This window comes from Lethenteron reissneri, chromosome 42 (genome assembly GCF_015708825.2).
Source record: "Lethenteron reissneri isolate LAM-NWPU_2019-01 chromosome 42, ASM1570882v1, whole genome shotgun sequence".
NCBI classification, from domain to species: Eukaryota; Metazoa; Chordata; class Hyperoartia; order Petromyzontiformes; family Petromyzontidae; genus Lethenteron; species Lethenteron reissneri.
Genome location: NC_083820.1, coordinates 577548 through 601399, shown reverse-complemented (window position 1 = coordinate 601399; position 23852 = coordinate 577548). Strand labels below are relative to the sequence as shown.

Sequence of the window (23852 nt, the reverse complement as noted above, 5' to 3'; positions counted from 1 at the left end):
ACGGGGGGTGTGGGGAGCACGGGGGGTGTGGGGGGCACGGAGGACCCGGTGGGCAAGTGTGGCACGGGGGATGCAGGGGAGCCGGGTCTGAGGCTCCGCACCGCGGCGTTGGGAGTCTCAGGGCCCCAGGCGTCAACGCAGGGCAAGATCCGCCGCCTCAGAGACTCGCTTCGCAGGTAACGCGGGGGGTGGCAGCGCGCCTCCAACACCTCAAGTGACCACAATGTGTACCTAGCCTGGCACAAGCAAGCGCTGTGTTGTAACGTCACTGAACAAGTGAGAGAGGCTACGGTGCTCGACCTTGCACCGTCTCTGCGGATTCACGGAGGCAGTGTTGACCCAACTGCGAAATTCCATACAATAGAGTGAAGTCTGCAATGTAGTGTACATTGCAGTGTTGACGAAGACAAATATCCCTCGTGTAGTCGTTACAGGCTTTTGGGGCAAGTGCTGTTAGCGAGCAGCACCTATGAAGGCCGTCACAGCGGCACACGAGGAGGTGGGTGAACAGCACCACGCCCGGCCGCCTTTGTCTCCTTGGTCGCGATGTTTTACACACCGCACCAGGTACTCATTTGAGACTGAGTCGACCTAAGGGCGGTCCAGTTCAGATAATCATCACTGGTGTTGGCCGTGAGCGCGAACTCGGGTTGCCGGGTTTGTAGCGCCACCGCTCTCCATTGCAATATTGACAACCTCCGTGCGAATTACCATAAACACGCAGCGCACCTCCTTGGACAGTCATTTCCCCGCACGTTCGATTACCATCGCTAGCTACTTAGGGTGCGAAAGAAGTTCAAGATATATACATACACACCTGTGCCACATCAATCCATCTTTTCTCTAGCCCGTACCATGCCCGTTTAGCCCCATCCGTCCGGCCGAACATAAGTTGGTTGGGCATGCGGGGGCTGGGGATGCGGGCTACATGACCCAGCCATCGCAGCTTCATTTGCCGGAGCTCACTGATGGGACTGTGTCCAGATTCTTCAAGGACCTGTGAAATCACACAACCCAGTCTGGTTAAACCCAAGATGGATCGTAGGCAAGCTCGCCTGAATATTTCAACCTGGTGCAGATTTTCCTTAAGAAGGCTCCACGTTTTGCAAGCATAGAGAAGGGAGGGCATAACTGTGGCTGAGAAGATAAAGCTTCGTCCAAATTATGGACCAAATTGTAAACAACTGTTGTCTGTGCTCCATCAACGGAGGATGAACAGCAAAACTACACCAACTCTGCTAAAGCCCTCTCGTGGCTGCTATCAGACCTCGAGATTGGCATTTAGCTCCTGAACATATTGCCATCATATGCAAAAATAACTTCATTGACCTGCTGTTTCCCGGTCGGAGGTTTATTCTTTATTTCTGGTAGCGATTACGGCTCCTTCCAAATGCTGGCATACTCAAGTCCAGATCCTAGAGGTTTCAGTACTTGTTGAGTTTAATATTATAACACGATTTATAATGCGCACATATTTTGCGTGTCGGACGCAATATTCAATCGAGAACTGAGAGGTGCGGAGCGATGGCTGTCAAGTCCCTCGTACGTGAGAGCCTGAAGAGGTTAAAGCCTGAAGAGGTGAGAGTCTGAAGGGGTGAGAGTCTGAAGGGGTGAGAGTCTGAAGGGGTGAGAGTCTAGAGGGGTGAGAGTCTGGAGGGGTGAGAGTCTGAAGGGGTGAGAGTCTGAAGGGGTGAGAGTCTGAAGAGGTGAGAGTCTGAAGGGGTGAGAGTCTGAAGAGGTGAGAGTCTGAAGGGGTGAGAGTCTGAAGGGTGAGAGTCTGAAGGGGTGAGAGTCTGAAGGGGTGAGAGTCTGAAGGGGTGAGAGTCTGAAGAGGTGAGAGTCTGAAGGGGTGAGAGTCTGAAGAGGTGAGAGTCTGAAGGGGTGAGCGTCTGGAGGGGTGAGAGTCTGAAGGGGTGAGGGTCTGAAGGGTGAGAGTCTGAAGGGGTGAGAGTCTGGAGGGGTGAGAGTCTGAAGGGGTGAGAGTCTGAAGAGGTGAGAGTCTGAAGGGGTGAGAGTCTGAAGGGGGTGAGAGTCTGAAGGGGGTGAGAGTCTGAAGGGGCGAGAGTCTGGAGGGGTGAGAGTCTGAAGGGGGGTGAGAGTCTGAAGGGGTGAGAGTCTGAATGGGTGAGAGTCTGAAGGGGCGAGCGTCTGGAGGGGTGAGAGTCTGAAGGGGGGTGAGGGTCTGAAGGGTGAGAGTCTGAAGGGGTGAGGGTCTGAAGGGGTGAGAGTCTGGAGGGGTGAGAGTCTGAAGAGGTGAGAGTCTGAAGGGGTGAGAGTCTGAAGGGGGTGAGAGTCTGAAGGGGTGAGAGTCTGAAGGGGTGAGAGTCTGAAGAGGTGAGAGTCTGAAGGGTTGAGAGTCTGAAGAGGTGAGTGTCTGAAGAGGTGAGAGTCTGAAGGGTTGAGAGTCTGAAGGGGTGAGAGTCTGAAGGGGTGTGAGTCTGAGGGGTGAGAGTCTGAAGGGGTGAGAGTCTGAAGGGGTGAGAGTCTGAAGAGGTGAGAGTCTGAAGAGGTGAGAGTCTGAAGGGGTGAGAGTCTGAAGGGGTGAGAGTCTGAAGGGGGGAGAGTCTGAAGGGGTGAGAGTCTGAAGGGGGGTGAGAGTCTGAAGGGTGAGAGTCTGAAGGGGTGAGGGTCTGAAGGGGTGAGAGTCTGGAGGGGTGAGAGTCTGAAGGGGTGAGAGTCTGAATGGGTGAGAGTCTGAAGGGGTGAGAGTCTGAAGGGTGAGAGTCTGAAGGGTGAGAGTCTGAAGGGGTGAGAGTCTGGAGGGGGTGAGAGTCTGAAGGGGCGAGAGTCTGAAGGGGTGAGAGTCTGAAGGGTGAGAGTCTGAAGGGGTGAGAGTCTGGAGGGGTGAGAGTCTGAAGGGGTGAGAGTCTGAAGAGGTGAGAGTCTGAAGGGGTGAGAGTCTGAAGAGGTGAGAGTCTGAAAGGGGTGAGAGTCTGAAGGGGGTGAGAGTCTGAAGGGGCGAGAGTCTGGAGGGGTGAGAGTCTGAAGGGGGGTGAGAGTCTGGAGGGGTGAGAGTCTGAAGGGGGGTGAGAGTCTGAAGGGGTGAGAGTCTGGAGGGGTGAGAGTCTGAAGAGGTGAGAGTCTGAAGGGTGAGAGTCTGAAGGGGTGAGAGTCTGAAGGGGGTGAGAGTCTGAAGGGGGTGAGAGTCTGAAGGGTTGAGAGTCTGAAGAGGTGAGTGTCTGAAGAGGTGAGAGTCTGAAGGGTTGAGAGTCTGAAGGGGTGTGAGTCTGAAGGGGTGTGAGTCTGAGGGGTGAGAGTCTGAAGGGGTGAGAGTCTGAAGGGGTGAGAGTCTGAAGGGGGTGAGAGTCTGAAGGGGGTGAGGGTCTGAAGGGGCGAGAGTCTGGAGGGGTGAGAGTCTGAAGGGGGGTGAGAGTCTGAAGGGGTGAGAGTCTGAATGGGTGAGAGTCTGAAGGGGCGAGCGTCTGGAGGGGTGAGAGGCTGAAGGGGGGTGAGGGTCTGAAGGGTGAGAGTCTGAAGGGGTGAGGGTCTGAAGGGGTGAGAGTCTGGAGGGGTGAGAGTCTGAAGAGGTGAGAGTCTGAAGGGGTGAGAGTCTGAAGGGGGTGAGAGTCTGAAGGGGTGAGAGTCTGAAGGGGTGAGAGTCTGAAGGGTTGAGAGTCTGAAGAGGTGAGTGTCTGAAGAGGTGAGAGTCTGAAGGGTTGAGAGTCTGAAGGGGTGAGAGTCTGAAGGGGTGTGAGTCTGAGGGGTGAGAGTCTGAAGGGGTGAGAGTCTGAAGGGGTGAGAGTCTGAAGAGGTGAGAGTCTGAAGAGGTGAGAGTCTGAAGGGGTGAGAGTCTGAAGGGGTGAGAGTCTGAAGGGGTGAGAGTCTGAAGGGGTGAGAGTCTGAAGGTTGAGAGTCTGAAGGGGGGAGAGTCTGAAGGGGTGAGAGTCTGAAGGGGGGTGAGAGTCTGAAGGGTGAGAGTCTGAAGGGGTGAGGGTCTGAAGGGGTGAGAGTCTGGAGGGGTGAGAGTCTGAAGGGGGGTGAGAGTCTGAAGGGGTGAGAGTCTGGAGGGGTGAAAGTCTGAAGGGGCGAGCGTCTGGAGGGGTGAGAGTCTGAAGGGGGGTGAGGGTCTGAAGGGTGAGAGTCTGAAGGGGTGAGGGTCTGAAGGGGTGAGAGTCTGGAGGGGTGAGAGTCTGAAGAGGTGAGAGTCTGAAGGGGTGAGAGTCTGAAGGGGTGAGTGTCTGAAGAGGTGAGAGTCTGAAGGGTTGAGAGTCTGAAGAGGTGAGTGTCTGAAGAGGTGAGAGTCTGAAGGGTTGAGAGTCTGAAGGGGTGAGAGTCTGAAGGGGTGTGAGTCTGAGGGGTGAGAATCTGAAGGGGTGAGAGTCTGAAGGGGTGAGAGTCTGAAGGGGGTGAGAGTCTGAAGGGGGTGAGAGTCTGAAGGGGCGAGAGTCTGGAGGGGTGAGAGTCTGAAGGGGGGTGAGAGTCTGAAGGGGTGAGAGTCTGAATGGGTGAGAGTCTGAAGGGGCGAGCGTCTGGAGGGGTGAGAGTCTGAAGGGGGGTGAGGGTCTGAAGGGTGAGAGTCTGAAGGGGTGAGGGTCTGAAGGGGTGAGAGTCTGGAGGGGTGAGAGTCTGAAGAGGTGAGAGTCTGAAGGGGTGAGAGTCTGAAGGGGGTGAGAGTCTGAAGGGGTGAGAGTCTGAAGGGGTGAGAGTCTGAAGAGGTGAGAGTCTGAAGGGTTGAGAGTCTGAAGAGGTGAGTGTCTGAAGAGGTGAGAGTCTGAAGGGTTGAGAGTCTGAAGGGGTGAGGGTCTGAAGGGGTGTGAGTCTGAGGGGTGAGAGTTTGAAGGGGTGAGAGTCTGAAGGGGTGAGAGTCTGAAGAGGTGAGAGTCTGAAGAGGTGAGAGTCTGAAGGGGTGAGAGTCTGAAGGGGTGAGAGTCTGAAGGGGTGAGAGTCTGAAGGGTGAGAGTCTGAAGGGGGGAGAGTCTGAAGGGGTGAGAGTCTGAAGGGGGGTGAGAGTCTGAAGGGTGAGAGTCTGAAGGGGTGAGGGTCTGAAGGGGTGATAGTCTGGAGGGGTGAGAGTCTGAAGGGGTGAGAGTCTGAATGGGTGAGAGTCTGGAGGGGTGAGAGTCTGAAGGGGTGAGAGTCTGAAGGTTGAGAGTCTGAAGGGGGGAGAGTCTGAAGGGGTGAGAGTCTGAAGGGGGGTGAGAGTCTGAAGGGTGAGAGTCTGAAGGGGTGAGGGTCTGAAGGGGTGAGAGTCTGGAGGGGTGAGAGTCTGAAGGGGGGTGAGAGTCTGAAGGGGTGAGAGTCTGGAGGGGTGAAAGTCTGAAGGGGCGAGCGTCTGGAGGGGTGAGAGTCTGAAGGGGGGTGAGGGTCTGAAGGGTGAGAGTCTGAAGGGGTGAGGGTCTGAAGGGGTGAGAGTCTGGAGGGGTGAGAGTCTGAAGAGGTGAGAGTCTGAAGGGGTGAGAGTCTGAAGGGGTGAGTGTCTGAAGAGGTGAGAGTCTGACGGGTTGAGAGTCTGAAGAGGTGAGTGTCTGAAGAGGTGAGAGTCTGAAGGGTTGAGAGTCTGAAGGGGTGAGAGTCTGAAGGGGTGTGAGTCTGAGGGGTGAGAATCTGAAGGGGTGAGAGTCTGAAGGGATGAGAGTCTGAAGGGGGTGAGAGTCTGAAGGGGGTGAGAGTCTGAAGGGGCGAGAGTCTGGAGGGGTGAGAGTCTGAAGGGGGGTGAGAGTCTGAAGGGGTGAGAGTCTGAATGGGTGAGAGTCTGAAGGGGCGAGCGTCTGGAGGGGTGAGAGTCTGAAGGGGGGTGAGGGTCTGAAGGGTGAGAGTCTGAAGGGGTGAGGGTCTGAAGGGGTGAGAGTCTGGAGGGGTGAGAGTCTGAAGAGGTGAGAGTCTGAAGGGGTGAGAGTCTGAAGGGGGTGAGAGTCTGAAGGGGTGAGAGTCTGAAGGGGTGAGAGTCTGAAGAGGTGAGAGTCTGAAGGGTTGAGAGTCTGAAGAGGTGAGTGTCTGAAGAGGTGAGAGTCTGAAGGGTTGAGAGTCTGAAGGGGTGAGAGTCTGAAGGGGTGTGAGTCTGAGGGGTGAGAGTTTGAAGGGGTGAGAGTCTGAAGGGGTGAGAGTCTGAAGAGGTGAGAGTCTGAAGGGGTGAGAGTCTGAAGGGGTGAGAGTCTGAAGGGGTGAGAGTCTGAAGGGTGAGAGTCTGAAGGGGGGAGAGTCTGAAGGGGTGAGAGTCTGAAGGGGGTGAGAGTCTGAAGGGTGAGAGTCTGAAGGGGTGAGGGTCTGAAGGGGTGAGAGTCTGGAGGGGTGAGAGTCTGAAGGGGTGAGAGTCTGAATGGGTGAGAGTCTGGAGGGGTGAAAGTCTGAAGAGGTGAGAGTCTGAAGGGGTGAGAGTCTGAAGGGTGAGAGTCTGAAGGGTGAGAGTCTGAAGGGGTGAGAGTCTGGAGGGGGTGAGAGTCTGAAGGGGCGAGAGTCTGGAGGGGTGAGAGTCTGAAGAGGTGAGAGTCTTGAAGGGGTGAGAGTCTGAAGGGGTGAGAGTCTGAAGGGTGAGAGTCTGAAGGGGTGAGAGTCTGGAGGGGTGAGAGTCTGAAGGGGTGAGAGTCTGAAGAGGTGAGAGTCTGAAGGGGTGAGAGTCTGAAGAGGTGAGAGTCTGAAGGGGGTGAGAGTCTGAAGGGGGTGAGAGTCTGAAGGGGCGAGAGTCTGGAGGGGTGAGAGTCTGAAGGGGGGTGAGAGTCTGAAGGGGTGAGAGTCTGAATGGGTGAGAGTCTGAAGGGGCGAGCGTCTGGAGGGGTGAGAGTCTGAAGGGGGGTGAGGGTCTGAAGGGTGAGAGTCTGAAGGGGTGAGGGTCTGAAGGGGTGAGAGTCTGGAGGGGTGAGAGTCTGAAGAGGTGAGAGTCTGAAGGGGTGAGATCTGAAGGGGTAAGAGTCTGAAGGGGGTTAGAGTCTGAAGGGGTGAGAGTCTGAAGGGGTGAGAGTCTGAAGGGGTGAGAGTCTAAAGGGGTGAGGGTCTGAAGGGGTGAAAGTCTGAATGGGTGATTGTCTGAAGAGGTGAGTGTCTGAAGAGGTGAGAGTCTGAACGGTTGAGAGTCTGAAGGGGTATGAGTCTGAGGGGTGAGAGTCTGAAGGGGTGAGAGTCTGAAGGGGTGAGAGTCTGAAGAGGTGAGAGTCTGAAGGGGTGAGAGTCTGAAGGGGTGAGAGTCTGAAGGGGTGAGAGTCTGAAGAGGTGACAGTCTGAAGGGGGGAGAGTCTGAAGGGGTGAGAGTCTGAAGGGTGAGAGTCTGGGTGGGTGAGAGTCTGGAGGGGTGAGAGTCTGAAGGGGTGAGGGTCTGAAGGGTGAGAGTCTGAAGGGGTGAGAGTCTGAAGGGTTGAGAGTCTGAAGGGGTGAGAGTCTGGAGGGGTGAGAGTCTGAACAGGCGAGAGCCTTGAGTTGCTACTTGAAGTTGAATGGTACTGTGAGGCTGCGTATGTTCAGTCGGAGAGTTCCAAATGATCGGTGTGGCCACGGAGAAAAAGTTTCTCAGCCAGGACAGTCCTGTTTCAGGTTACAATCAGCAGATTATTGGACGTATGCCACAGGACACCGCAGTGGTCTGTAGTGGTTGGTAGAGTGAGAAGTGTGGAGAGGCATGGGTGGAGACCTTGATAGAGAGCTCGGTGGCACAGGGTCATGACTTTACACTGTGTGCTAAATTTGATGGGACGTAATGTTAAGAGTTGGTGCGTAATTTACACGTGACCTTGTTTGTCATGCTTCATCCATCTTACCAGGGACAACTGGAAGGAGAATGAGAGCGCGAAGTGCGAGTTCGTGAGGCTCTTGCTGCAGGTGGCGAGGCCACACGTGGGGGCGGCGCTCGTGAGGGAGGCGCTGCTGCCCCCCGCGCTGCTCTTCTCCGATGACTTCGAGCTGGAGAACCAGCTGCTGGGCGTGCGCTGCCTTCACCACGTCGTTCTGAATACGGTGAGCATCCCCAACCGTGAGGAAACAAAACCGCTTGAGGAATGGTGGACGGTTTCGCCACCGCACCGGTTTAAGCCGGGCGCTGGTGGCTACGCACGCGGCCTGAAATCTAGGACTGTGGAGGCGAGGAGTTTTTGACGTTCTAATATTTGCCATATTAAGTCAGCAATGTTACACATCACCTGGGTAATTCCGCGCGATCATCGGTTGAATGTACAGGGATTGCCCGAACAAAAAAAACATTAATGATGCAACAAAACACTCGTCAATGAGGCTATATAAACATTGCTTACCTAAGATATGGGTGAACGCATCGGATGTCCTCTGTTTTTATGGTACCTTACAGTACGCAGTCACTTGAGTCAGAGGTAATAATAGAAGCAGCACGCAAAAGGTCTGAAGGTCTGAATGAGCGTGGTATAGCAGACTCTTTTTTTCCCAAACAGTTTATCCGCAACCTGCATAATCAGATTTGATTTCTATCGTGAAAAATTCTGAATATTTTGTTTTCAGATACTTTACAATGAAGTAAAATGAAAAATAACATATAGCAAGTTATAAACTATAAAACTATAAACTATATTTATTTTACCGCGTAAGGCTCACTGAACTATATAGCTGTTTTTCAGAAGTGACCTGGCTACAAATGATAGCTCCGAAGTGGCTTATCGTGTGGCAATTTATTGCAGCCAAATTCTCTAAACGCGTGTTTCTAAATGTGGGGAAAAACCAGAGAACCCGGAGAAAAATCCACGCGACCATGGGGAGAACATGCAAACTACAAATATACAGCAGGCGTCAGGGTCAGGATCGAACCCACGTATACCAGTTGAGGTAGTTAATATCTCGCCACCGTGTGCAGAGAATCACGGTTCGAATCCAGTATGCCGCCCTGATTAATAGTGTAATAATCATACATTCTGATTAATTCTGTTTAATAACCATACTTTCTTACGCCATATGTTTCACAGTAAATACTATGGTCCACATTTAGAGAAATGACCTGCAAGCTACTAAACTGGGATTGCAGTTATCGCAGGTGAATGACCACTTTCAAGCCAGTGCTGATTCACGTGCCGCACAGAGACATCCGCCACTGGTTGAGATGGGATGTGATGCTTTGAGATGTCAAAGCATATAAATACCATATTGATGCAAAAATTCAGATTACAGTATAATTATTATTCACATTTCTTCCTATTAATGTGGATGGTGAGTAACCCTTTCCAATTACAGACAAGGGTAGCAGGTCTAGTAGTGTTTTACTTCAGAGCACCTCTGATTGATTGGTCCAGATTCCCAAATGCTATCGATTTTTTCAGAAGACATCATTTAAGAGGGTTTTTTCCAGAATGAGAAGTCCTCTAATTAATCCGCTGTACCGCTGTACAGGAAGTTTAGAAAATTGCCGATAAATAAATTGCTATACGTTTTCGCTGCTCATAAAATCATGTGATGTTAAGAATTAAATGTTTAAATTGTGGATGATTCAGTTCATTTTATGAATATTTATCATTTTTACCATCATTCAATTTGTTGTTGTAATTATTCACGTGTGACTAACATTCTGTTTTTGCTTAAGTAGCCGGCAGCAGAATTGAGATGCCACAATCAAGCCCAGGTGATCTACCATGCGCTGTACCGTCACCTCTACTCCAGGGAACACGAGCTTGTGCAGGTACAGGACTCGGTGGATGGTGACACAATTATTACTTCAGCTTCTTTCATCGGGAGATGCTACTCATTTTTTGTTGAAACGTACTCTTTCAATCTACCATATCATCCTATTGTCCACAAACTCTCAGAGAATTGCAGGCAGAAGGTGATTGAGCATGCAGATATTACAAACACGGTGTTTCCAGATTGAAAATTATTCCCCTCCGGTCATCCTCGAAGCAGCGGCTTTTGGCTAACCATCGAACAACGACAATCACTGTATCGCATGCTTTCAGATGCGCTTCTGCGGCTGTCTGGAACGCTCTTGCTTCTAATATTAGGAAGCCACTGGAGCTATGCACTTTTAAATCTTATTAAATTTCTTTAGAACTTCTTTTTTGTGTTTAGCGTGTTGTCCTTACCCTACACCTCGGATAAGCACGATTGGATATGTATGGTGTGAAAGAAGTTCAACATACACATACGTGATCAGTGCAGCTAAAATTCTGGCAGTGTGTATTGTATGCTACGTTTTTACACCCCCCTCCGTGCATACATCTGGCCTATTGTGGTCTGTTCCAGCCATTGTCTGTTCATCTCATTGAAAGCTGTCCATTGTTAATGCTCAGACAGCCATATTCAGGCACACTGAGGATTTCTCGTCATTCAACTGGTATCAAGCTATCATTGGGATATTCGTTAAATGTATTCCGTTTTTTTTTACTTCATGAATCGGCTCGCTTGCCGATGTCTTTTTATTTCACAATACAAGCGGACTTCAATACGCAATACATAATCATTTGGCTTCCCTCTAATTCTGCTTTCATGAAAAGTAACTTTTTTTAATTTTTTTATTTATAAGGCAGTGGTGGTAATAAACACAGTTAACATATTTGTGACTTTGCTGATGTGATTGCACTGTGTCATGCGCTAAGAACCTGGCATCCCGAATTCGGTCCCTGCTCACGGTCAACACCAGTGACGAATATCTGAACCAGTCTTGGGCCTCCCCTAGGTCGACTCAGCCTCAAATGGGTACCTAGTGTGATGTGTAACATCGCCACTGGGGAAACAAAGGCAGCCAGGTGTGGCGTTGGCCACCCGCCCTCTCGTGTGCCGTGCAGGCCTTCATAGGTGCTCGCTAATGGCACTTGCCCCAGCAGTCTGTTCAGGCGATGCGGGGGATCTTTGACTTTGTACTGTGTCAATGCAGGCTGTGCACAGGTGTTTGCTGATTCTGCTGCCGGTGCTGGAAGGACCGTACCTGGCCAATGCGAGCCCTGGTAAAGCCAATCCCATGGCGCTCACCAGCAAGGTGCTGCTGCTCACTCTCTCCCACATGGAGATGGAGGACAGACTGTCCCTCCGGCGTGTTTATGCTGAAGTGCTTCCTGCCTACATTGACAGGTGTGTGTGTGGTACGCATGTGCGCCGATCCGATATCACTCTCACACATATAGCATATACCAGCACTGTGTCTCAATTTTGGTAGGATTCGAGCATATTCCCATTGACATCATCAAATCACGATGCATGGGCAGATAGCCCGTAGGTGTCTAATGCATATTTCGTCAATTGTTTCCACTTTCCTCTGTCTTGTGCTAATATGCTCAGTGCCAAATCTTTCTGGCACCGATCTCCTATGTCGTCGTCATCAAGCCATTCTCTATGAGGTCTTCTCTATCCTGTTCCTTCCATTTTTCCGAATAACACACTTTTAATTTTCCTGTTATTGTCCATCTGTCCAAATAGTTGCAGTTTCTTTCTCATCACTGCCTGCATCAGGTCTCCTTCATTTTGCTGGTCATGTCCGATGTGTCTGCAGCTTTTTACACAATGTGCCTTCCACATCGCGTGGGTGATGGGCAAACGTCATCCGTGGGACTCGTTTAAATGTGGGGGGCTCCAGTGGTTCCTAGTCGTGGGTTGCGAGATCCCCCTGGCATAGCACAAATTCATTTCCCTAAGTTTGGTGGCAGGTTGAGGTGTCGATGCAGTACATTCTGTAAAGTGGATTGGTAACATACGTGGAGAAAGTATTAACCCTCCACGGGGTAGCCGACATCATAGTCATTAAACAACCAATAGAAATGAATTACAGGAAATTATGGAAGTCATGATTTAATAAGTCTGCAATGTTGGATTCAAGATGAATGTTGGAACAAGTTTTCTTAATGAAGAGTTTGTTAGAGTCGCAATTTGACAAAATAGCAGAATATCGTAATTGTACTCGACATGCCTCAATTGTAACTTCATAAAATCTTGACTGATTTGCTAAACCTAAACCAATTTTGAAATTGCCCTTTCCAATACGGTCTTGTTCTCCTAAAACGCGGTAGTTGCGTTCCTGAAGAACACCGCGTTATGGTAAATCGCGTTATAATAAAGAATATATAATATAAGGTTAAAGCACAGTCTGCCATAACACACAAGATGTGTACGCAGGCTGAACAAAGACTCAGGCACGTGGGTAGCGTCTAGAAGCATCCAGCAGCATCCCACTGCCTTGTACAATGCTACACCGAGACAGCCGTACGACCGCTTATTCCTACTCGCGTGACGTAGTTCTGTTCACTCAATCGGGTTCTATCCAATTCGCATCCCGCATTATAGAAAATGTGTTCCCTAATACATTAATCACGCTATATCCAATTCTCATTATGAAAATACGTATTTCCGTAGAACAGGCAAGTATTATGGAAACACTGAAGGTGGCACAAGTGAACTCGTGTGTGTGCGCACACCGGTCAGGTTGGGCATTCTCATCGTGCGACACATGAAGCAGCTGCTGGGTGTTGTGGGCGCCTTCCTGGAGGTGAGCGACGGCCCTAAGGAGGAGGCCCGAGCCTACATCCTCCTTGCCCTCAAGAGCCTCATCAGCTGCGCGTGGCCTCGGTAAGTTGCTACAAAGCTAAACATCTCTCGTACATTCTAGACTTGAAGCTTTCGTGACTGCAAGGAATCATATTCTTAGGTGTTTTCGGTAAAGTTTTCGGTAAAGTCACGTACCGAAAACACCTAAGAATATCTCTCGTACAGCCTTAGCAGACTGTTGGGGCAAGTGCCGGCACGGTACATGAGGGGGTGGGTGGCTACCACCACGGCCGACCGCCTTTGTCTCCCCAGTGGCGATGTTCTTATACATCGCACCAGATACTCATTTGAGGCTGAGTCGACCTAGGTCAGGCCCCAGGACTGGTTCAGATAATCGTCACCGGTGTTGGCCGTGAGTGGGAATCGAACTTGCGTCATCAGGTTCGTAGTGCAGCGTGCTAACCGCGGTACTACTGCTCCCCACATATCGCCACAAAGACAAAGATCCCCCATATAGCCTTAACAGACTGTTGGGGCAAGTGCTGTTCGCGAGCATCTGTTAAGGTCGGCACGGCACACGAGGGGGTGGGTGACCAGCACCACACCCAACCACCTTTGTCTCCCCAGTGGCGGTGTTTATTCACATCACCAATAACTCATTTGAGGCTGAGTCGACCTAGGGCATGACCGGTTCTGATAATCGTCACTGGTGTTCGTGGTCGTGAGCAGGAATCGAACTCGAATCGTCGGGTTTGTAGCGCAGCGTTCTAACCACTACATTACTGCTCCCCATAAGTCGCTACACACATACACGTTCATTTCTCGGGTGCTATGATTACCAATTTGCCCTCGACTCCCAATCAATATTTAAACTTTCCATTTTATACTCTATTTGCATATGGGAGCTTTGAAATTTTCACTGCTCAGGAGTGAACTTTAATGTAGTGCTCCCTATAAAATGCAAAAACTAATATCTACTTTTACACAAGTCTAATGTGAGTGATAGATTGCACTTCGCCAGCCACAATGAGGAGACCTCCGTCATCCCCCACTTGTGGAAGAGGTCGCTCGTGTGCAGTCCCAACTCGACCAAGTGCAGCGCATAGCCAGTCATGCGCGTAACACGGAGATTGTTTGGTGGTCCCTCTTTTTTCCCGAACGCCGTTTGTCTAGGATGGCGGCGCGATGCGGTTTTCTGGTGAAGCTGCTACTGCGGTTTGCGTACGACATCTCAGCCGAACGGACGACGGTACACGGCAGCGTGCAGCGCGCGCTGCTCACTGACGCGGCCGATTGCCTCGTCTCACTCGACCGCTGTTGTGGTGGACAGGTGCAGGTAGGGCCCACGAGGCCGCAGGGCCCCAACAGTGTCATGCTAAATGCATATCTGAGGACTGCTTCACATTTAAAATAATGTCCACCTCCCGTACGGTATCCGCACAAACACAACGACACACGGCCATGCTGAGACATATCACGAGGGGCACGTGAATAAGATGATGTGCACGAACTAGATGCATCGCACTGACTCGAGAATTGTGGACTCGGGCGATGGAACAGTAGCCGGATGCAAATGAGCGAATGTGCACGGGGGGACAAACACCGCGGAGATGGAGCAATCGAATTGGTTCATGGGAAGGACTACTTCGGATTTTGGTATTGCAGAATTGAGGAATTGCGGCGATGTTGGAGCATCCTTCATCCAGTAGTGGATAGAGTTGTGGTGATGATAATAATGATGATAGAAGCATAACAAATAAACACCCCCTGATAGTCATATACACTGGAAAAAAAGTGCTGTTAGGATACACTTATTAAGCCAGGTACAGTGCACAAGCAGGTGGTGTGGACAGTACCATACCCAGCCACCTTTGTCTCTCCAGTGGTGACATTACACACCACTTCCAGGTACTCGCGTAAAGCTAAGTCATCCTAAGAGAGACCCAGAACTGGTTCAGATGTCACTTGCCACTGATATAATTTCGAGCCACGAATTGAACTCGGATGACTTGGCACATTTCAGAGCCCTACCCACTCCATCACCATTTCCCTCACCGTATAGCCTTAACAGACTGTTGGTGCAAGTGCTGTTAGCAAGCACCTACGAAGACCAGCATGACACACATCTTTGCATCCACACACATTCACACACACACTGCAGCAGATGAATCGGCATCTTCAAAAGCAGTAGAATCTGCATATTATTATTAATACTATCGTCAGCAGCAAAGTGTTGGCAGTGTTTGTGGGGAGACTTACTGGCCTCTATCATGGGAATGTGTAATTTCCACCGCTGACTCCAATGTACTTGTTTTGTTTAGGCTTTGCTGAGGGATGTAAAGAAGGCTTCTGACAACCCTGGTGTCCTGCACTGCGTTACAACGGTGTTTAGCGAGTGAACGTGTGCAGAGTGCTGCTGTTATTACAAGGTCATACCGACAGTGATATTAATATATCAATAGCCTTCAGGCACTATTGGAAAATGTGTGTGCTGATCAGATCGTACTCTATTGAGGCGAACGCAGAGATGACAAGGCCGATACATTCCATATCACCATGGAGCCAAGCTAAATTTTATTGTGTTTCTCCTAATAATGTCAAGCTGCTATCATGATATTTTTTTGTTTTTGTGCTAAATTAGCATTACAATAAACATATTTTGTAAAAAGTTAATGATTATATGCATCCCTTTTTATATCACATTTGTTTTTACAAAATTAAGTGAGACAATGTCCTAGCAGCACATGGCTTACCATTTAACACTGGGGTTTTTTAATTACTGCCGAGTATTGGGAATCCATTTGATAAACTTGCCTTGTATAGGGTAAACTCCTGAATAGCAACAGATCTATATACAGTCTGCTCGATAACTCGTGTCTTGGCCTCGCTGTGCGCTGCATTGCACCACTATCTGAGTAGGTAACCTCGCATTCAATAAACCTTCAGAGCCAGGGTGAACATCCGAATCCAATGTATTTAATGATTAGAACGAGGTAAAACTGATGGGAAAACACAGCACAAAATACAGCATCTGTTAATACTTGTGTAGTGACATTTCCTGTCACTATACTGTAGCGCCAGCCCCTAATTCGGGAGTGCTGCTGAGTGCTGGGAACCTCCCTAGGAGGCTGAGGGACACGAGACCGGGAGCCGTGAGCCCCTGTCTTGATACAGCAGGGGCATGGCCGAGGCCGTGGCAAAGCCACGGCCAAGGAAATAAAGGGAGAGCCCCGACACGGATCAGGGCTCGTTTGTGGGGATCGTCCTGGAACTCTTCGCTCTTCGTTCGTCGGTTGAACCTTAGCTGGGAATCATGGGACAGACAGCATTGTGTGCTGGCTGGCCGTTCGCTAGGGTTAACTCGCACGCACATAGCGACAGTATAGCTACACCTAGCTAAAGAACCAAAGTGTTACCGTAGGTTGTGTAATAAAAGTCTTGCCTCCCAGTTAGTGTGTGCGCCTCAATGTATCACACACTACACTTGCAATATCAATACAATCAATGAACACTGCAGTATCATAACATTGTCTTAGATAACATGAAACTCAACAATAGGTCCTGGATGGAGCAGGCACCTCCATCAGCACTGAATAGCTATACAACAAGAGAATAAGCTACTGTATTAAATAAGGTCACTTTGTGTAATCAGCATACTGCAGCCTAAATGTACAGCGCTGCACATAACACTGAACTGTGGATGAGATACTTTTTCATCCTTGCTCTGAAGAACGCATTAAAGTTACATGGGCACAAGTCTGGCTCGACTTGTCCAACTATAAATAACATTCACAAGTGGCAGGCTTCATTGTTAACTAAGCCTCATCATAATTTAACGGCATTATAAAGGCATTTACAGCATTATTACGGCAATCCTAACATAACAGCATTCCCAGTATTATAAGAACATAAATGTTTTAATAACGCAACTTGAATATAATGCAATTAATGTATTAGGGAACACTTTTTTTATAACGCGAAAGCATATTGGATATAATGCTATTGAGCGAATGGAACTTTCGCATGAGTAAGAATAAGCGGTCGTACAGCTACCTCGGCGTAGTATCACACAAGGCGGGATGCTGCTGGATGCTTCTAGATGCTACCCACGTGCCTCAGTCTTTGGTCAGCCTGCATACGCATCTCACGTGTTACCACGGACTGTGCTTTACCCTATATTATTTCTTATAACGCGATTTTCCATCATGCTGTATTCATCGGGAACGCAACTACTAGCGCATTATAGGAGAACAGACTTAACATTTAACTTGCATTGAATCGTCTTTATTAGTTATCATGACCCCCTATGTTGCAGACAGATTGACAGGGCTATGCATGAACACTCAACCTTATTTGGAAAGCGTGGAAAAAAACTACATGCCAAATGTGGAACGTACAATCCAATATCCAGAAAAGTCACACTGAGTTCTAGGACTAATTTTCAGGAGCATCATGCATTTAAAAAAAGTTTTTTCAGCCAATTAATGATGATTTCGTACATGTGGCAGGAAACTCGAGCAACTATGAAAAAAAATCCACATGCGCGAGGGAGCAACACTATCCCCGTACAGATGGAAACAAGTGGCGATCAGCCCGTTTGCTGTACTGCCTTCTGGAAAGCCAGGATATGGCACCACCTCGACGCCCACGCAAAGAGAGTGTGGGGGACGACGTCCACCTCCCTGCTCCCCGTGAGCGGGCGGGACGTAACGTCCACCCCCTCCACTCCGCCCTCTCCTCTTCGGCCGCCTCTCGCCGGGCCCCCGCCGATGGGGTGATCAGCCCCCCCCCCCCCCCCCCCCGTGCCAACGCCCTCTCTCGGCTGGCTCACCACCGCCCGGGGTTATCTCCCCCACGTACCCCACCACACAAACGAATACGGAGGCGTGCACGTGCGTGCCCCTGCAGGCGCGTGTTTCCCTCACAAAGCTGGCGCTGACCAAAAGGGACGGCGGCGGTATGAATAAGCACGCGCCCCTCCGGGTGGTTAAGCCCTAATCCACGTGGCCGCAATGCTAATGCTAATGTAAACTGAAAAGAAACGGCGGCTGTATGAACATCTAAAGGTGCGTGCTTCCCCAACGGCCAGCGCTACGGCCCCCGGAGGACCCGGCAGCGTAATGCAAACGCGGTGTAAACTCGCTGCGTAAAGCGCGCTATGTAAACACGCACGCGATCGCTCACCACCGCCGAGGTTATCCCACACACGCCGAGCGCTAATCAACATAAACGGTGGCGGTATGAATGTGCACATCTACCCCCCCCATGGGGCATGCCTTACCGTTATCGCTATTTCTACTGTGTAAACGCGCCGGGCACCCAGTCTCTCCATGCAGACACGCCACGCACAGATCACAGACGCACGCCGAGGTTCTGCCCACACACACAGACATCACACCACACCGATATTCTGTACCAGAGTCTATTAATGGCTCCAATACGCATTACCCGGAGGATGAATATATCGCGTTGAGAGCCTAGCGTAACTGCCTATGAACCCAGCTACTCAAACGTCATAACACGTACCTTGAAACTGGACTCGTGGCGTCCCACGGACGCTGAGATAGTCGGAGGGAGGAGGACGAGAGAAGACTTGCCCAATCACTGTCTCGCCGCAGCACTCGCTGGCATCACGCGGATGCTGTGAGCGGCTTGAAGAGGCAGGACGGCAGGCAGGGAGTCGGTCTGGACGGCCCGGAGGTTGTAGACAACTGCTCCAATCGTCCCGGGGCTCCCACCTTTATACTCTACTACTGATGCCCTGCCCTCACCTGGAGCGTCCGTTATGCCTCCACCCATCGTTTTCTTAGTTTGTGCCTTGGGTTTTTTTGCTCTTTTCGCCTCTTACCTGTTGTTCTCCCGTGCCCAGTAGTTTGAGCCTTCAGTTTTGCTCTTTACGCCTAATATTCCACCCTCCGTCATCCCCCAATGTGAGTAACTCATTGCGGTTGGCCCAGGGAACCTTTTCTTTTTGCTCCCATACAATTTGAAGCCAATTTAGGGGCACCGCAATGTAACCTGTCCTGTGGGGGTCGGCCAATCTCCTGGCACCGGGAAACCGTGGGACTCTCCCCCTAGGGCCTCTTCGGATTAAAACCCGATGTGCCAGGCAACCCCCTGCAGGACACTATGTGGGTGCGCTGCGGTGTGTGTTTAGTGCGGGGGCCGGGAGGGAGTCGGGGCGCTTGTGGGGTTGCTCCGCGGTCGTGGCACCACAAGAGTTTCACAACATCTGTGCGGTGATCCACACCAACCCTCGCTGCCTCCCACAGCGTTGGTTTACAGGCCACGTGCAGAGCCACCCGTCCACCGCCTGTCGGTGCAGTACTGTGCTAGACCGCCATGGTGTTACTGTGCTAGAAAGCCATGGTGTTTCTGGCAGCATGGAGATGCAAGCAACAAGGTGGCGATGCTTTGCACGCTATTTAATGTTGAGTTTTGGAAGTGTGATTTTCAAAATTTCCCTTTTTTTTGTTTATACAAGGGCCAGACAATAAAAAGAGGAGTGAACATGGGACCATACACAAGAACCAATACCAATGCCCGCCATTCGCCTCTAAGTGACAGTGACGTCACCACGGCGCGTGTGCCAGGTCAGGTGCACTATGAGGCCACGTGAAGTGTCAAAGGCTCGCTAGCAGGAAGTCACCAGACAAGTCCAGGTGCCATGGGTGACTGAGATGCAAGGCCGATGCATTAACTGCACCACCTACAAACAAGTCGGGTATTTTTAATTAAACGGGCAATATCGGCAAGACAACACGACACAGTACAGAAGAGACAAAGTACAAAAGTGCAGAAGATGAAGACGGTAAGACAACAAATGGGAAATCGGTACAGAGGAGATAGTTGATACAAACAAGACAAGCATCGCCGATTCTTGAGTAGAAACGTCACCTGACACAATGGCATTGATTCGTGGAGAGAGATGGGAGAAGGCTGGCAACTTGGAGATGGCATTAAGAATGTGCATGAAGAGCAACAGATCATTTACATGGCCTGGGATGGCTACGCTTGAGCCCAGTTTACGCGGTATTGGGCAAATATCAATCTGACGACATCCCACATCAATACAGCCGAAACTGCCATTTATTACTCAATTCTTGCATACGGCAACATGCTCAGGAGCTAAACGTCAATGTTGGAGGTCTGATAACCACGACAATAGGGCTTCAGGAGGGAGTTTGTCTAGTTTTGCCACTCAGTTGGACAGCAGGCTATAGTAGTTTACAAAAATGATTTGTAATGATTTACCCTGATGCTGCTGATGCTGCTGCTGCCTCTAGACATATAAATGCCAGTGTTTGCTCACTGTGATTATGGAGCGGGGGACTTTGTCCTCGAAGGCAGGTAACCATTACACGACTGAAGGTTGCGCTTGCCAGAGAAAAACACAAGCGCGCTCGACACGTTGAGGCATCGAGGCATTGAGGGTGACATGAGGCTCCAGGACGCGCTGCTGGAGCTGCCCCTATGGTACTATTGGGTCTTCGTGTTCCTCCCGGTGTTTCTCCTGCTCGTCTTGCTCATCGCTGTGTTGGATGGAAAGCTGAAGCGAGGTAAGTCATAACGCAGCCGTTTCAATACGGGCAAAAAAACATGTTTTTGTCTGTTTGTTTGTGTTTCTCCCTTGTGATGGGACTTTGTAGGATGAACGTTGAGATTTATAAGGGCACGGGGTGACCAATAAGGTCTATAATAAGGTAGGCACTGATAAGGGATTGACAGGTATGTGATAGGGCGCTTTCGTGGTGAGCAAAGTATTAATGTAGGGGATGTTAATTGGAGATGGTCATTCGAGTAGGCGTATTCCTCAAGCTTTCATTGGCTATGTTTTCTATATACTCAATACAGTCTTAAATACAATTTAACAAGCACACATATTAACAATAACATACTGTATGCACGATGTATAACAATACATTGGTATAATATTCACTTTAGCTCTAAGTTAAGAATTTTGGTGTCAATATTGGTTCAGAATAACAGTTGAAAGTTCGGCAAATCATATTTTGAGGGTTTTATTTGTATTATTCCCATAGTTTTGCTCGATCGATGCGTTGCTTACACACTCGTGTTGCCGAAAGTTTGATCCCTGCTTCTGTAAAATTTAGGACCAAACTACCCACACTGCACGGTTTTATAGGGTTCCTAATACTTCTGTGAGGAAGCCACAGTTTATATTAGGGATTGGTAACCAAAACAACAACAAGAGCCATGTTTTTTTTTTCGAATATTTCAAGAGACGCAATGCACTGTGGGGTAAATACGAGACGATGGTCCTCAATAAATAATGTCACGAAGTGGCCCTTAATGAGCCCCATGCGGCTCCGGAGCCGCAGGTTGCTAACCCCTTCCCCATGGTAAACTGGACTTCCATGGTGGACTGGGTTTCCATGGTAAACTGGACTCCCATGGTAAACTGGACTCCCATGGTGAACTGGACTCCCTTGGTGAATTAAATTCCCATGGTGAACTGGACTTCCATGGTGAACTGTACTCCCATGGTGAATTAGACTTTCATGGTTGTTCTGGATTCCCATGGTGAACTGGACTCCCATGATGAACTAGACTTCCATGGTTGTTCTGGATTCCCATGGTGAACTGGATTCCGATGGTAAACTGAACGACTTCCATGGTGAACTGGGCTTCCATGGTCAGGGGTCGGCAACCAAAATAACAAGAAGAGCCATTTCATTTTTCATTTCAAGAGCCGCACTGCAGTCGTAAAAGAGCCACCGCGTGTGGCTCCGGAGCCACAGGTTTAGATGATGCTACCCGTGTTGTAATCTGGACAACCGTGAGTAGTATTGTGATCCGAGTCCACTGTTCCCAGTATACGCTACTCTTCTACACCTAAACATACAGCATCCAATCCAACACAGTAGTCCAATATAAATTAATGTATATCATAACGCTGGGTTGCTATGAGGAGGGACTCGCCCCAGAGAAAAGCGACCAAATTGATTCAAGGGCTGCCCAAATACTGGCGATAAAAACCCAGAGCCAGGATTCTTGGTGTGGTCTGGGACTTGTTTTTGTTGTTTTCCTGCCTTGCCTTAGCTTTCATTTAATGTTGAAAAATCGGCAGGAATGTATATACTTACGCAATTTATACTGATACAGTATACCTTATCTATTTGTATTTATTTGTTTTCGTGACCTGCTTAACGTTACTCTATTTTGCCCTCATATCGGGTTTGTTTTGTATTGTGCTGTTATAGTAGTAGGTTTTTACCCTTTTACCAGTTTAAAAGGGTAAAAACCTACTACTATATTTTGCCACTGGTAAAAGAGATCTCATAGTATTGTGCTGTTTTTTGTAACTTGCTGACACGCCACCTACTGGACATCTGTGAAAAGTGGCTTTATAGCTCATCGGATGCCTCCAGGATTAAAAATAAATAACGATTCTGATTCTGACCGTCGGAATCATCGGCCGCTGTGCCCGGTGTGTCGGGGGTTTCCTACCTTCGGGAGGCTCGACGTGAGAGTGGCCGCCGTGTGTGAAGGGACCCGAGTTATTGACCACAAACGAGTGATCAATGATAAATCAGTCGATTGATCGACTGAATCAACATTACGCATGACGCCATCTCGCAACGTCGCACGACGTGCGCCGCGTGACATACTCTTTCATTGTGCGGATTGTTACTTTATCGCAACATTAAATCGAGGCCAAATCATGTTGAAAAGTGCGAAAGAATCCATGCGTATGGTACGATTTTTCTACCTTGTATTGCATTTTGAAACTCTTGCTCAATGTCGTTTGCTTCTGTGGTGGTTTCACGCACTTATTTTGAGAAATACTTTGAGGTGTCTCTCACGAAAGGCGTTGACTTGTAGAGTCTCGATGCTTTTCAAAATCTGAATCGTAACTTTAGACTGGAGGAGGAATCGATGAGCTAAGGAGCTCTTTTTCCCAGATGTTCAGTAGGGGCGGGTCAGAAAGATACAGTAAGTCAGTCCCTCCAGAAAAACGCGGAGTTTTTTGGTGATTGTTGCGGGCAAAAATCGTTGATTATGCGGCACGTTTTCTTAAAAAATGCGATGGAATATGCGGGATATTTATGCAATTTTATGCGATTAAATTGCGGGAACTTGCAAAAATTGCGGGAACTTGCAAAAATTGCGGGAACTTGCAAAAACTGCGGTTTGATGAAAAAGAGAAAAAAAAGTGATTCCCCCAACACCCTATTCACTAGGCTACTACTTTAATGTAAAGAGTAATTTCTTATTACTTCCTATGATAAGCAAGCATACTACATCACAGAAAGTGCTGGGAATATTTAAGTTCTCATCTTGTTTTATTTCAGACTTTAACAAACAGATGGCTCAAACTTACAAAACATTGAGTCGAACAAGTTCTGTAGCTTTACAAAATGAATATGCTACAACTTCTGTAAAAATGAATAAATAAAATATTAAAAAATAAAATGTGTGCTTCCTGTTTTACAGAGGTAGCTATACAAAACAGACATCTTCTGTTAAAATAAGTGTTTTCAGTGCACAGTAACGTAAGCAATACAGTAACAGTACAGTCTTACAGTAATGTAAATTTACATACTACTGTAGTGACATAGAACGGTCACTACTGTGTCGGTCCGTACGAGGAATGGGGGCCCCAAGGGGGTGCCTGGGGGGTCACGTGCTGGAGGGATCCGGACCTTCCCAGAGGTGGGGGAAGTGAGGCGTGTCCTGGGAAGGGAGGCGTGGCCTGGAGAGAGCCAGCCACGCCTGGGCGGAGCCGGCCACGCCAAAGCAGATATAAGCGTGGTGTGAACGCAGAGCAAGGCTGTTGTACTGTACTCCGAAGAGTGAAGACACCATCAGTCGTCAAGTCCCGAGTCGTCGTCCTGGGCCAGGCAGGCCGTTGCCTGCCTGGTCCAGTCTGTGTCGCGTTCCAGAGTGTTAGTGAGTTGAGGAAGGTGGTCACCACCTCATGTACAGCGTTATGTACTTACCGTTTAATAAATAGTGTTGCCTCCAAGCTGTGTGTGTGTGCACCTAAATTGAACCCACTACACTACTAACAAAAAAGTGCAATCTTACAACTGTAAAGTTGCATAAACTCTTCATCATGGTTTCATTGGCATCGCGGGGTTTGCAGCTTTTCAATGTTGTCGCGTAATGAGTGACGTCACTTCATAACGTTCCCATGGCAACAGGGGAAATGGCTGCGCTTGTGTGAAGTAAACGCAACATTTTTCAACTTTCTGCTAAGATATATGTGACTTTTTGCAACGAAAATGCGGGGATTATGAAATCATGCAAGCCCGCATATTTTGCGCGCGGAAATCTGCAATTTATGCGGCGAAAGTGCGGCGTATTTGAAAAAACGCGCCCCCCGCATAAATATGCGGACTTTGGCTGATTTTGCGTGGAATCTTGCGATCGCATAATCGTGTTTTTCTGGAGGGACTGGTAAGTAACTGTAGTAGCTGGCAGTAATACACTAATATATGCATAGCAGTTCTTCCGATTAGCACGGTTGACTATGT

General features: G+C 49.3%; 1 protein-coding gene across 1 annotated transcript; it reads left to right on the top strand.

Moving 5' to 3' along the window:
* Positions 1-30: 30 nt before the first annotated feature.
* Positions 31-15799, top strand: TTI2 (TELO2 interacting protein 2; the record flags this gene model as incomplete). The annotated part of the gene is made up of 7 exons (XM_061569064.1): positions 31-176; positions 7689-7881; positions 9467-9559; positions 10751-10944; positions 12289-12432; positions 13525-13687; positions 14673-15799. Coding segments are annotated over 7 exons (1011 nt in total), but the record flags the coding sequence as incomplete, so codon positions are not given.
* Between the last annotated feature and the right edge of the window lie 8053 nt (positions 15800-23852).